The sequence below is a fragment of the Lepidothrix coronata genome, unplaced genomic scaffold (genome assembly GCF_001604755.1).
Source record: "Lepidothrix coronata isolate B3197 unplaced genomic scaffold, Lepidothrix_coronata-1.0 Scaffold110, whole genome shotgun sequence".
Taxonomy (NCBI): domain Eukaryota; kingdom Metazoa; phylum Chordata; class Aves; order Passeriformes; family Pipridae; genus Lepidothrix; species Lepidothrix coronata.
This window is the reverse complement of record NW_016690290.1, coordinates 515,103-528,183: the sequence shown is the minus strand read 5'-3', so window position 1 is coordinate 528,183 and position 13,081 is coordinate 515,103. Positions and strand designations below refer to the sequence as shown.

At 40.0% G+C, this 13,081-nt stretch overlaps 1 protein-coding gene across 13 annotated transcripts in view; it reads left to right on the top strand.

Moving 5' to 3' along the window:
* The window catches only part of SLC7A6 (solute carrier family 7 member 6), a 27,946-nt gene extending 14,865 nt beyond the window's left edge, over positions 1 to 13,081 (top strand). For all 13 annotated transcript variants that reach the window (XM_017824389.1, XM_017824384.1, XM_017824387.1 and 10 more), the window contains 5 exons: positions 8,718 to 8,821; positions 9,738 to 9,834; positions 10,081 to 10,230; positions 10,930 to 11,113; positions 12,326 to 13,081. In XM_017824389.1, coding sequence (XP_017679878.1) covers positions 8,718 to 8,821; positions 9,738 to 9,834; positions 10,081 to 10,230; positions 10,930 to 11,113; positions 12,326 to 12,420 — 630 coding nt within the window. In that variant the 3' untranslated portion in view covers positions 12,421 to 13,081. The remainder of the gene's footprint in view (positions 1 to 8,717; positions 8,822 to 9,737; positions 9,835 to 10,080; positions 10,231 to 10,929; positions 11,114 to 12,325) is intronic.

Sequence of the window (13,081 nt, the reverse complement as noted above, 5' to 3'; positions counted from 1 at the left end):
TTTGTACATTTATGTCTGTACACTGCTGTGTGATTTTACATGGAATTGTAATACTCAGAACTGGACAGATTAGGTCTTCCTGTCTAGTATAGGATGCATCTGGGCATGGAGGAGAATAAAAGTCCTTAGTCAATCTAATTGCATGCAGAGATATTAAGTGACCAGGATAAGAATAAAAAAATATGTTTGTGCATTCCAAAGTTATTTTAGAAGTTTTGCTTCTTGGGCTACTTTTAACGGAACTTAACTGAATGAATGACTTTGGAAATCTAGAACCATAATTTTTGACTAGATCTTGGGTTTGTCAAACACTTGAACTTAAGAGCCAGGCTCATTTTCTATCTAAAGGTGTTTTTGCTGAGTTGTCTCATCAGCAGTGGTCTTCTGACTGTGGCTGCCTATGTCCCTTTTAGAAGGATCAGCTGAAAGTGCAGCTGAAGTTCAATAGTACTTAACACTTAATTCCTTGAAGATTCCTTTTGTTGCTGATATAAATTCAATTGCCCAGCTTTATGAAACCAACTTTAGGTTTGATCTACTAATACACTGGCAAGTTGTGTGGGCCTCTGGAAGGGTGTGTGTGGAGTGGAAGAGTTGACCCTGAGGGTCTGACACGTGCACTGCACCTCTGGTGAGGTCTGCACTGAATGCTGGGTGTGCTTGGATTGCAGTGGGGAGTGCAGCAGGTTTGCTCTTGCAGCTTCTCTTCAATGTAGCCTGGTCCAGAAGGGAACCTCCCTTTAGCTCTGGTGCTAAACAATGGAACCAAAAAGCAGTAAGTGGCTATAATTTGGAGAATTGCTTCAAAAGTGTACAGGCAGTCCAAATTCAAATACTCATCACGCACCCATAGTTTTTAGTGAATTTGTGGGGGGAAAAAAGCTAATGACTGTATTTGAAAATCCTTCTATAATACAAAAATGTAAAAGTCTTTATGGTGAAGTTTCTCTGGGTGGTGGAAGAGAATTTTATCCTCAGTGGAATCTTTAAGAAGACTTAGGGCATTGTGCTTAGTGGATGAATGAAGAAAGGAGGTGAGAATTAAGCTATTCAGAAAACTTAATCTGATGAAAATGAGCCACTTTGATCTGCTCACATATTCTACATGTGATACAGGACACCAAATACTGTAGTTTCCTTATTGCCCTTTATGTAATTGTAGGGTGAGAAGGACATTAATGAATTTTTAAAGAAACATGGTAGTAATATTTCTGCATTTGAGAGTCCTTCGTGTAGTAAAGCAGCAATTAAATTTAATCTTGTGGCTATTTTGGGAAGGAATGGAGTGGCTTTCTCCTTTTCAGTCAAAAGGCTTTGAGCTGTAAAAAGGGGGCGAGGGGGAAGCTATTTCTAGTTTCTGAATGATGGGAGTAAAAGTTGTAAGTAAAAGAAATATGAGTGTATCTTTGAATATCACCTTGCTTACTATTTTTCTTGGGAGGTGAAATCTTACCAAGGGATTATATAAAAAAGAAGTGATAAAATGTCCTCCTTTTACTTCAAAATTGGCTTCATTGTGGTATAGTCCCGATGCTGGGGCTAAGAAACTGATCTTTTTAAGCTTTTTTGTTGAAGTAATTTGAATAATACAGCAACAGGTACCTTAAAATCTCTGCAAATGCTCTTCAGATGGTTGCTGATCATGTCAAATGACTTCCCTTTTCAAAGATTCCTGTCAGAGTGTCACACTTGCCTTCTGATTTACCTCCTTGTGCAAACCATCACAACCTTTGCTGTTCAGCCTTACCCACATGAAGCAGTTACTCTGTAGCACAAACACAAATCAATAAAAGCAGACAGCTCACCTTCCACTGTCACTGAACAACTTTGTTCTTCATTTGAGACTGCTGTTGTGTTTTTTGTTTGTGAAGGGTCATCCTGTTCCACAAGCACTTCCTCATCTGACAGGAGAGACCCCCTGACTGCCGGTGCCTCTCGTTACCTGCTGCCTGTGCTCGGGCAGGGCTGCTGAGGTCATACCAGAGGGGACACTTGGCAGCCTCCTTCTTTTACTTGGAAGAGCTAAAGGTGCTTAAAGCAAACAGCTGGTTGTCCTGCATAGCTGGTGGTTGTCTTTGTGGAGCAGTACAGCTTTGTCACTGAGCTGGGGATAAAGAGATGGTTGCAGTTGCATCTTCAGATATCATCTCAGGAGTCAGGGTTGATCAATCCAATTTACCTTGGTGTTCTTGTATTCCAGAGCAGAGCTGCTCCCTCCATGAACTGGAATAAAACACACCACTGGGAAGTGCTGTTTTAGCTGTTTGGTTCTTCTTTAGTGTATAGCTGAATAAATGATGAGTCTCTCTTTTCTAACTGAATTCAAACAGAAATTTTTGTTAGTCTGAGACCTTTTGGATATTACTTCTCTCCTTCATTTGGCCAGTCACTGGCTTCTTTTCTAAATAGGAAAAGCTGCTTGTCTTTGGCTGTCAGTGTCATGTTCCTCTCCTTTGCTTGCACTGGCACTTCCCAGTAAGGTTTCTTTGGATGAAATGCACATTCTGAACCTTACAGTTGAAGAACTCTTCATTAGGGGCAGGCGGTTGCTTTTAGAGGAGAGCTGTTTAGTAAGTCATTTGCCTTCTTTCTTGGAGCTAGCTGTAATTCACTACCAGTGCAGCATTCCTGATGCCAGTTGTGTGGTTCTCTGGCTTTAGAGTCTAAGCTGAAAAGCTGAGCCAGAACTTGAAATAGTGCTATATAATATTTTCAATGTGAGAAGGGTAAAAGACTTTGGAAAACACTGAACTCCTATTCAACAGCTAGATATTAGAAATGCCAAGAATGGGACAAACACCTGAGAAAATTTAGATCAAGTATCCTCAGCACCTCCATGAAAACATGAACAAAACTATTTTACTGTTGGAGCTGACATCTATTATCTTAGTGTGGGCCATGCAGAAAAGACAGGTTACATGGAGTAGACCTGCAATATATTAATGCAGCAGAGTAATGCTGATTTCTCTTACCATAAGATTGTATTCAGTGACCTAAAGATGAGGAGGGAATTCCATGCTGGCCCTTGCACTGCACTGGTACCTTTTTCTCCTAGAAAAAGCATTGCCAATAATACAAGGAAAGGATTATGTCTGTTTGAGCAAAATCAATCAGCAGTGTGGTGGTTGAAAAGAGAATTACAAGAAACACGAACATTTAAATTGCTTTCTTTTGGAGCTTTACAATTTTCTGACTGTTTTTGGTTGATGTGCACTCTTTCTTTAGTATATGTGATGTTAAATCTAATTTGGTCAAGGTGGAGAGATGTCATACAGTATCTTGACAATGTAATCTGTGGCAGTGGGAGAACTTCATCTACTCAGTGGCTTTTTTTGCATGGACAGCTTCCTGATTGCCTTAAATCAGAGTTTGGTTCCTTTAGGAAACAGCACCTTAGAGACCTGAGAAGCTTAAAGTGGAGAAAAAATACTGTAGCTCTGACTGACAAATCTTCCTGTAATGTGTGAGTGTATTTATACTCTACCTGACAGGAAATGTCAAAGTGGAATTACCTGCACTTCCAAAATACCGCTCAGATTGTGCTTATATATGTGTGTGTGTGTGTGTGTGTATATATATATATACACTATATATATATATTAATCCCCTTACTGCTCTGTATGATTTTCAGGGTAAGAATGTTATAGAACTGAGCCTGGAAAAGCTCCTGTGCGATAGGATCTTGAAAAGATGCCTTTTAAACATTCCTAATAGAAGCACCTCATAATCTTTGGGTATAGTTCTGTATAAGTTTCTTATTCATGTTAGACTACAATCTCTTGGCATTTGTCCCTCCAGTCAATCCTGTTGAGTGCTTTGCCAGCCCAGCATGTGCTTGCAGCTCCACACACACTCTGTAGTCTGGCATTTTTTGTGTGCCTCTAAGAGCACTTTTTGTGTGCAGTTCAGCGTGACAAACACTCCTCATCTTGTGATTTGTAACATGACTGTGGGTCCTGCTAACCATCAGTGTGCCTGAGTGACCGACTGTGAGGCAGCATTCTGTGCAGATTGTTGGGGCAGCTCCTTACACAGGGCAATTCACACTCATTTTAGTTCAGCCTGTTTGTACAGAACTGTGGGTTGGACCTTTAAAAGGACAAAAAAGTGTTCTTGCAAACCATGCACAAGTTACCAGCTGATGATCATGAGATCAAACTAACCCAAGATAAAAAGAAAATGTAGTTAAACCAGTCATTCATGTCTTGAAACAAAGCTGTAATTCAGTTTTTACCCATTCTTCTGGGAGTAATGTAACATTTTAGCCATGATGAAATAAGGGCAGTTCAGCTGAGAAGTGCATGGCTGGAAACATCTTCCTTCATCTTTATTCCCTGTTGATTTGAGAAAGAAAAAAAGAGAACTAAGGGAACCAATTGCAGGTGCATGTCCTCCAGTGTGCGTGTATGTGTGTATTCCTTACGTGTCCGATGGAGGGGAGGGCGTTAAAGGACTTTATCTGTAACTGCAAGTGTTGTATCAGCCACTGAATCTCTGTTTCCTAACTGGTAAAAGCAGTTATAGTGCAAGTTCTGGACTACAGGACTTGTCAGACTATAGCAGAGATGACAATTTAATCTCTTAATCCTTCTTGCTCTTTAGACTTTCTCAGAAGGAACCCAAGACGAAGTCCATCCTCATAGTGGTGACTTTCTCCTGTTGTGGTGGACTAAATGCTTCTGCTTAGAGCTGCCTCCAGGTAGGCTCCTCTGTCATCCTCCACATACCCTTGAGAATGCTCCATTCTTCCCCTCGTGCCACCTCATTTGTTTTTATAAATGCACTTCCCCACTCCCAGAAGCAGTGGCAGTTAAAGTGGAACTGGTGAGAGGTTCAGTTGGGAGCCCAGGTCTGGCTCATTCGTGGAGGATCCGTGACTGTACAATAGCAGTTGGAGCAGAAAGCAGCCACTAACTCTTCTCCCCCCCTTTTTTTTGTTCTCTTGGTACAGTGCACTTGGTGTATGTGCTTGATAATTTGATTGCTTGTTGGACTTTTCTTTGCCCTACCTTCTTGTGCAAAATAATCCTCTGACACACGCACACAGTGAATGTTTATTGTGGCTGCTTTTACTGACACTTCAATAACTCTTTCAGTAAGAAACACTGCAGAGACCTTTGGGTTTGTCCTTGGTCACAAGACAGGATAGCTGAGCTTTGGAGAAGACATTTCTTGGCATCTGTTGAAAAGAGAGTGTTGAAGGATTTATAAATTTGTACTCAAGTGTTGAGTATTAGTACGTGAACTTGTTAGAAATGAGGGTGAAACCCTGTCAGAAACACCTGTATAAAGGCAGGTGGTTCTTTATGTGTCACATTAAGCTAGTTAGCATCACTGGAAGATTTAGCCCAAGTTTAGGTACCTTTCAACTTTGTTTTGCTGAAAGATCATTTTACAGGCAGATCTACTTGGCAAACCAAGCTGAACTTTTTTTAGATCATTCTCAGTTAAAATAGTCTTTTACATCACCTCACCTAGGGAAAAGTTTAATTCTTGAAGTTCCTCCACCGTTTGCTCTGTCAGGAATTCCACCCACAGCATTAGAAAGTACATTGGAAATGACAGTGGTTGGTAAAGGCTGTCACTGTGCTGTTCTCTCTTTTCAAGAGTCTCACTTGTACAGATGTAGGGAAATTACTTGTTTAGGCTTTCAGCTTGATTAACAGTTGTTGTAGAACATCCAGAACACATTGAGTCTTTAACATTTTGATCTGTATATAATTTGTGGGTTTTACTGCTCATATGAATGATTGTTGTTTTCCAAGATAAGTGAGGCAACATTAGCATATCTTAGAAAAATCAGATATAAATTATGGGATGGAAATGGCCCTGGAGTTAGTCCTGCACCTGTCATTCCACCCTAGCCCATTACTAGATGTTTCCAAAGGAAATGGAAAATGCTTGCAAAGAATGCCTTTTGGGGGGAAAACATTTCTCCAAATGACATATTAGATAATTTGCATCCTTCAGCATAAGGTTACATTCATACATTTTCTCTCTCTTCTTTAACTTTAGCTTTTAATATTACTTATCTAAATGCTTATCCTTTAGGCAATCTTACTAAACATCTTAATTCCCTAACATCTTGTTGAGTGAGTTCTGTATCTTAGCTTTGTATATTTAAAAATCCTCCAACCGTTTTCAGTTTTGTTTCGTGTAATTTCATTTGCTGTTTGGCTTCAGAAATCAGCAGTCCAGGTTTAAATAATCCTTTAAACTATGACAACAATTGCCTATTAGAGTTTTCATCTTGCCCTCATTCTCACTTGTCTGGAGAAGTTATCTTAGTTCAGTTCAGTCACTGGGTCATAATGAAACACGTTCTGCATCAGGGTGTCTCAGAGCTGCATTTAGATCCAATAAGGATCTGAGAGAAGCACTTTGGGTTCTAATAATTGTTTGTTCTTGGGCTGCAGAACTCTTTTACGTACAGTAACGTAAATGGTTAGTTGCAGTTTCAGTTGACTGAGAACTGGTAGTCCATGGTGTACAGAACACATTTCCTAGGGCATGGGCTTTTGCTAAACTGAAGTCCCGATTTCAGCAGGAAGTAGAATTTGTACATGGATTAGTTCTTTTATACTTTTCCTGTGTTGATTTTTATAATATCTGTGGGAATCTGGGCATTTTTCCACCCCCATGTTGAAGCTCCATTTTGAGGGAACCTGTGCTAATATTTATAAACTGAAGAGCTCAGGAAGGGAGGTGCCTTTGAAAACCAGGGTGACTAACACGGTGTTGACTTTGAACCTTTTGGCAAGGTTCCCATTGAGGGATTGTATGGTTTGCATTTTCCTTCAGCAGCAGGAAATCCTATCTGCCTTTGCTGAGGCTCAACTAAATTACACAAAAGGATGTTTTAGTGCTTTTTAGTGTAAATGATGTTATTCAGCTAAGCAGAGCTGGATTCTAACCTTAACCTGGATAATGTGCTGAGCACAGCATTTTGTCAGTGCTGGCAAAGAGCAGGAAACTTGAGCTGGCCAAGCTTTGTTTTATGTCAGTGAATTTCTCAGCATTTTATGGGTTAAAGATTGACATTAAATACAGGGTTTTGTCTTGTGAAAATCAAACACTCATTTAACAAAACCCCCCAACTATATAAAGTCATTTAGGCTTTTTTGACCTACAAAAACATTAATCAGACCATAATGCACTGCTCTTGATGATCTTGTTCCTGCAGTAATTAATCAAAATTTGACCACTGTTAAATCAATATAACTTTATATGGTACAAATAAAGGCCAGTTCTGAATGCTGACCACCTTTGGCTGAGCTCCTTAGCTCATAAATGTTATGGGGAAGACCACTGGTTTAAAGGGGAGGTCAAGGGGGAGGTGTTTCAAAATACTAAAATATTAAAAACTGAAGCAAATATTTGTAAAAGACAGCCCTGCAGAAAGCTGAACTACTATATATGCTTTGTATGTCTGAGGATCCTGAAACTGAAAAAGCAAGAGAGAGATTAGAAAGTGATTTAGAGAAAGGTTCATACAAATATTTAGGCTACTGCTGCCTAAGGTGCTGCTAAGGTGTAAAATGTTAATTTTGAGGTTTGTTTGAATACAAGTAGGTATTAGGTATAGAAAGGTACTTACAAAAGTATGTACCTTTCTGTTTCTATAAATAGTTGTCTCATGCTGCCTAAGGTAGATATGATTCTTTTTCTACCATGACTGTTGGTTTGCTTCTGTGAAAGCAATCCTGGAAGCAGTTCAGGTCAGGAGGTAGAGGTGGGATAGGTAGGAAGGTTCCCCCCACGGCCTCTGAACACAGCCTGAGGGTTTCTGCCTGACTCCACACTGGTGCTGACCTTCAGATGTGTGCAGTGCTCACACCAAGGTGGGGCTTACAATACCCTCAGTCTTCAGGATGAAATGCCTTCATTTTTCAAATGTGTTGTCTGATGTTCTGAGTCTCTCTCCCTTTTTCTCTCCATCCAGGAGGTTGAACAGAATTGACCAGGACAGTATCTTGCAAATTATTACCCATTTTTGTTATAGATCCAAGATCACTGGTAATCAGTGGCTCTTACCACTTGCTGTGAAACTTTGATGCTCCTGATTTCTTGGGTTTAGAGCTGTGTCATGGAAAGTCACCACAGCTGGCTGGCAGTATTGTCCAGCAGCATTAACAAATGCTGATCAGAGAACTTGCTCTGTCATTTGCCATGTTGGGAGAGTAGAGCCCAGAGTCCCTGCTGGGGAAGCTAAAGGAGAGCAAGATGTTGCTTAGGAAATTGCAAAAGCAGGAAAATAAATCTAGATTCCTAGAATACTGTCTATAAACAGTAGGTGTGATGTTGGTTATGTGGTTATGTTTATCCACTGCAATATGGCACTTCCCTTTTTGGTCATGTAATGACATTTTTGTCCTTTATTCTCTGTAGTCCAGAGAATGTTCAGATGAGTTCTGTAGGTCATTTAGATAATAAAATATATTGTTGAGAAAATTCTCAGACTGTTTTGTTTTTCTTTGTGAGCATTATTTTTGTGAGCAGAAAATGTGAGTTCAGGTGCTTGGCTAAAGAAGTCTGTGCTTATTTAGAATTCATAAATAAATAAGAAAGCTGTGTGCTTCTTTGTGCTGCATTATGGGTTGTCCTTACTGCATTGCTGTTTTTCCATACAAACTCATTACACAGCTCTGATGTCGTTGTTTTACATAAGCTTTTTCACAGGTATTTTCATGTTTCCTTTTTCTTTTCCCTTTCATCAGACATTTGCTGACCAGGCATTTGGTAGCTTCAGCTGGACAATTCCCATTGCTGTAGCCTTTTCTTGTTTTGGTGGACTTAATGCTTCAATTCTAGCAGCATCAAGGTAGTGCATATCTCTTTCAGTTTGACAAATGATCATCAATATTTTTACATGTTACTGTTATACTCATCTATTCTGACAGTGGCAAAAATACTGTTGTTACTGAACCTGTAATAAATAGCCACAATAAAATAAACCTCTGTGGATGTTAACACTACTTCCCCAAAGCATTCCTGAGAGCACACAGAGCACAATTAAAGATCATATTAATGTTGTCTGTGTGGTGAGTCCTCAGGCCTTCTGATTACTTGGATTACCTTCCATTTTACTTGGTACAATAATTCTAGCAAGTTCTTACTTTCAAATGTATTTGCTTAAAACTTACTGACCTTTTAAAATCAGTATTTTAAAACTTTTTACTGGGAAAAAACCTTAAAAAGCTGCTACTGCTATGAAGCTGCAGTCAGAAAGCTTAGGATACAGTACAGAAGCTTTTCTTTGAGCACTGATTGTGGATGTGACTAGCCAAAATTTTAAATAGATTTATTGAGGCAAATGGGAACATCATCTGGTGAAGGAGTCAATATAGAACAGTTGATATTAAAATTATGTGTGGTTTTTTGAGCATGTTTGAGTGACACCATTTTAGTGACCTAAAGCTCTTCTGGTGGCCAGTGAAAACTATTCTTCTATTTTGTGAAACAACAGAAATTTGTTTCTGTTACTGTAGATGTGTCTATTTTACCTGTAGCATGATTTTTTAAAAACAGATGTTAACAGCATGTTTCCAAAGCTTATACATCTTTTAATGGTTGTTGTACAGTACATCTCTAAAAGAAGAGTTGAAGTTTAAGGGTCCCAGTTTAAAGGATGGAAATTGAGTGGTGTAAATATTACACTGGTGTTATTTTTTTATTTTCTTTAATACATTCCCTCTCCCCTGTGGCCTCACCATGTGTTTTCTCACTAATTTTTTCAGGCTGTATTTTGTAGGATCTCGAGAAGGTCACCTTCCTGATCTGCTGTCTATGATCCACATAGGGAGGTTCACACCTGTGCCAGCGCTGCTCTTCAATGTAAGTTGTTATTGCTTTCCTTTTTAACTTCTCAGATGTGAATTATTTAAAAGAAGACTTTGGAAAATTCACAAGAGAGAACTTCAAATTTGCTGTCATCAGGGTGATTGGTGAAAGAGTGATTTTGTGAGGCATAAAAGCATGCCAAACCCCAAGGAGTGTAAGGTGTTACTTTAAGCAAAAAGCAGCATAAACAGTAAGTTTCAATGTTTTGTTGTTGTTCTCACTCTTGTTCTTTCCTGACAGTGTATTATGACCCTTTTTTACCTGGCTGTGGAAGATGTCTTCAAGCTTATTAATTACTTCAGTTTCAGTTACTGGTTTTTTGTTGGTCTGTCTATTGCTGGACAATTATATCTGCGCTGGAAAGAACCAGATCGACCCAGGCCTCTTAAGGTAACACTTATGACACAATTGTTTGAAATCCCTGTCTTCCATGTAATAAGATATATAAAAACACAAAAGTGCTGTCTAAAATCTGGACCATACATCTTGTGTCTAAATTGATCAGGACATAAAACATGGTTTCCATTTTATATTGTACCATGAAAGTTAGCTTGTCTGCTAGGGAAGAGTCAGGGATTGTTGGAATAGTATATTATTGTGTGCTAGTTCAATCAGTATCCCTTCTCTCTGTCAACAAGAGAATGCCTCTATAGGCTTACATAGGAGTCAGCTTTTTATCTTGCATTAGAAATCTCTGATGGAATGCTTAAATAACTCTGTCAGCGTGGCCCACATTTAGCTCTGATGATATCCAATCCTCTAATGACCTTCTCACACTTTGAGTTAATACTCCTCACAAAGAAGTCATTCTGGTTTCCCAAGTTCTACTGGACTTTCCTAGAAACACTTCCTGCCACTATACAGTTTCTTTTAGCACAGCAGAGTTACCATACTTGTTAATTTCTGCATTTTTAGCAGCAGTTCTGTTAAAAATAATTCCGCAATTTGCTTATGGTTCTAAATAGCCAGATATGTAAGAGGAAGAGCAGATAATTTCACAAAGTGGGGCTGAGAGGGAAAAGTCTGTATCTCAGTGTTTGTAGGCAATGAATATCACAATAACATTCTGTTCTGTTTTTCTGTCTCCAGCTGAGCCTGGCTTTCCCAATAATATTCTGTATGTGCACAATATTTCTGGTAGTAATACCACTCTATAGTGACTTTATAAATTCAGTGATTGGAATTGGCATTGCTTTATCTGGAATTCCATTCTTTCTCTTGGGAGTCTATTTACCTGCATCGAGGAGACCTCAATTTATTAACAAGATTTTAGGTAAGTTTCTTTGTAGCTGGAGATGTTGTTAGGAAAGAGGAAAACTAAATGGGTGAATCTGGGTCTGTTGATGGAAGGGGTTGTGGGGGGCTGACCCCAGCCCCCAGCAGAGTACCCCCAGAGCCCCCAGCACCCCCCAGCAGGACGAGGGAGAGAACAGGAAGAACAAGGGTGAGAAGACACTTTAGTAAGTGAAGGGGGGAAAAAACCCTGCAGCAGCAAGAGCAGTCACTTACCACATCCCACAGCAGTCCACGTGCAGCCAGTCTCCAAGCACCAGCCGTGTGGACAGACACACTCCCACGGGCACACAGCCCTTCCTCTGCCTGTTTTTAATCCTGGGCATGACAGTGCACAGCATGAAATATCCCTGTGCCTGCCTTGGGTCAGCTCTTCTGGCCATCTGCCCTCTGACCTTCCTGCCCCTCCCCATCCTGCTGCTTGCAGGAAGGGCAGAGTGGGAGAAAAGAGAAGAAGCCTCAATCCTGTGCTGTTCAGCACTGGCCAAAACGTGGGTGTTACCAGTCCTTTTGGAGCCCTAAATCCAGAGCACTGCCCCGTGTGTGGGCTGTGGAGAACCTGAACTGCATTCCACACAGACCCAGTGAGGTGTGCCCTGTAAAGGGCTGAACATCTGTGGTGACACAAGCTAACTGTCCAGCTTTACTGGATCAGCTGTTTGATATGTGAGTCACAGGTGGAATTTTGCCTTCTGTTGAATTGTAGCAGTTAAATTACACATTTTTCTCCAGCAGTGCAGTGTTGTCATTGTTACTGTGTGAGAAAAACACGATGAGGGATGTGGTAAGGAAGGTTTATAGCATAATCTTAGATTGAAACAGGATGTGGTGCTGCAGCAGTAGCATATATGGAAATAATGAGTAATCTTGTAACTTTGCTGTGTGCTATTAGTTTTAGTTTTTTATTCTACCAATTTTACACTGTTAATCATAGAGAAAAAAGATTTTATTTCAGTTACTTAGCAGGGTGCTTAAGAAGAAAGACACCATAGGATGTCAACAGAACACTTTTAAAACAGTATCTGTTTAAAAAAAGAAAACTGAGTGGAAGACAGTTATTGTATAACTCTTAGTGTTTGTTTCCCTGGAGGGAGGTGAGGCAGTTCCTGACAGCTGTCATTAGTCAGATCTGTTGTGTAATTAGAGTTGAGATTCGTGACTGTTGTTCTTATGTCTCCAATTTCCTGTGCAGGTGCAGTCACACGAAAGGTGCAGCTGCTCTGTTACTGTGTTTTAACAGAGATGGACACAAATGAGGAAAAGAAGTTAGAAAGAAAATCCAACTAAAATTTAAAGCCATTACAAGAAGCAGGAGGGAGGATACAGCGGTTAAAACAACTATAAAGGGAAGAGGTAGAACTGGAAAAAATGGGAAAACTGTTTCCAGTGGTCTTTTAGAAATCCTGAAAACGTCCTTACAGTTGGGTTCCCACAGAGATCACGCCCTCACGTCATCCTCCTGAACTGGGCCGTGTTTGCAGGGCGTGTTTTCCTGGGATGAGGAGTATCTGCCCATGTCAGGCACAGCAGCTGTGTCAGTGGTTCCCTCAGAACTGTGTTAGCATGGGAAGAGCTCCCAGATCAAATCCAATTGCTGCACAGCCAGGCAGTGAAGTAAATGCATTTTTAAGTTAGACTGAAAACCACTTTGACTCAAAAGACCAAGTCATTGCCAGCTTAATTCTGATGGATTTTTGCATGAAATGTTTTGCTGTGCTATCTCAGTTCTTACCCCAGAAGACAACTGGTTACACCTACCTACCTAATTCGTCATTGAGAAGAAAAATGAATAAAGTTGTGCTCCATTATTTAAAGACTGAACCAACTTTTCTCCCTTAGAGATAAGTATTTTATGCCATATACTACGTGGAATGTGGTATCTGACCGTGGCAAAGATTTAATCAACAAGGCACCTTGGCACTAAAAGTTTGATTAACATTTGATGATT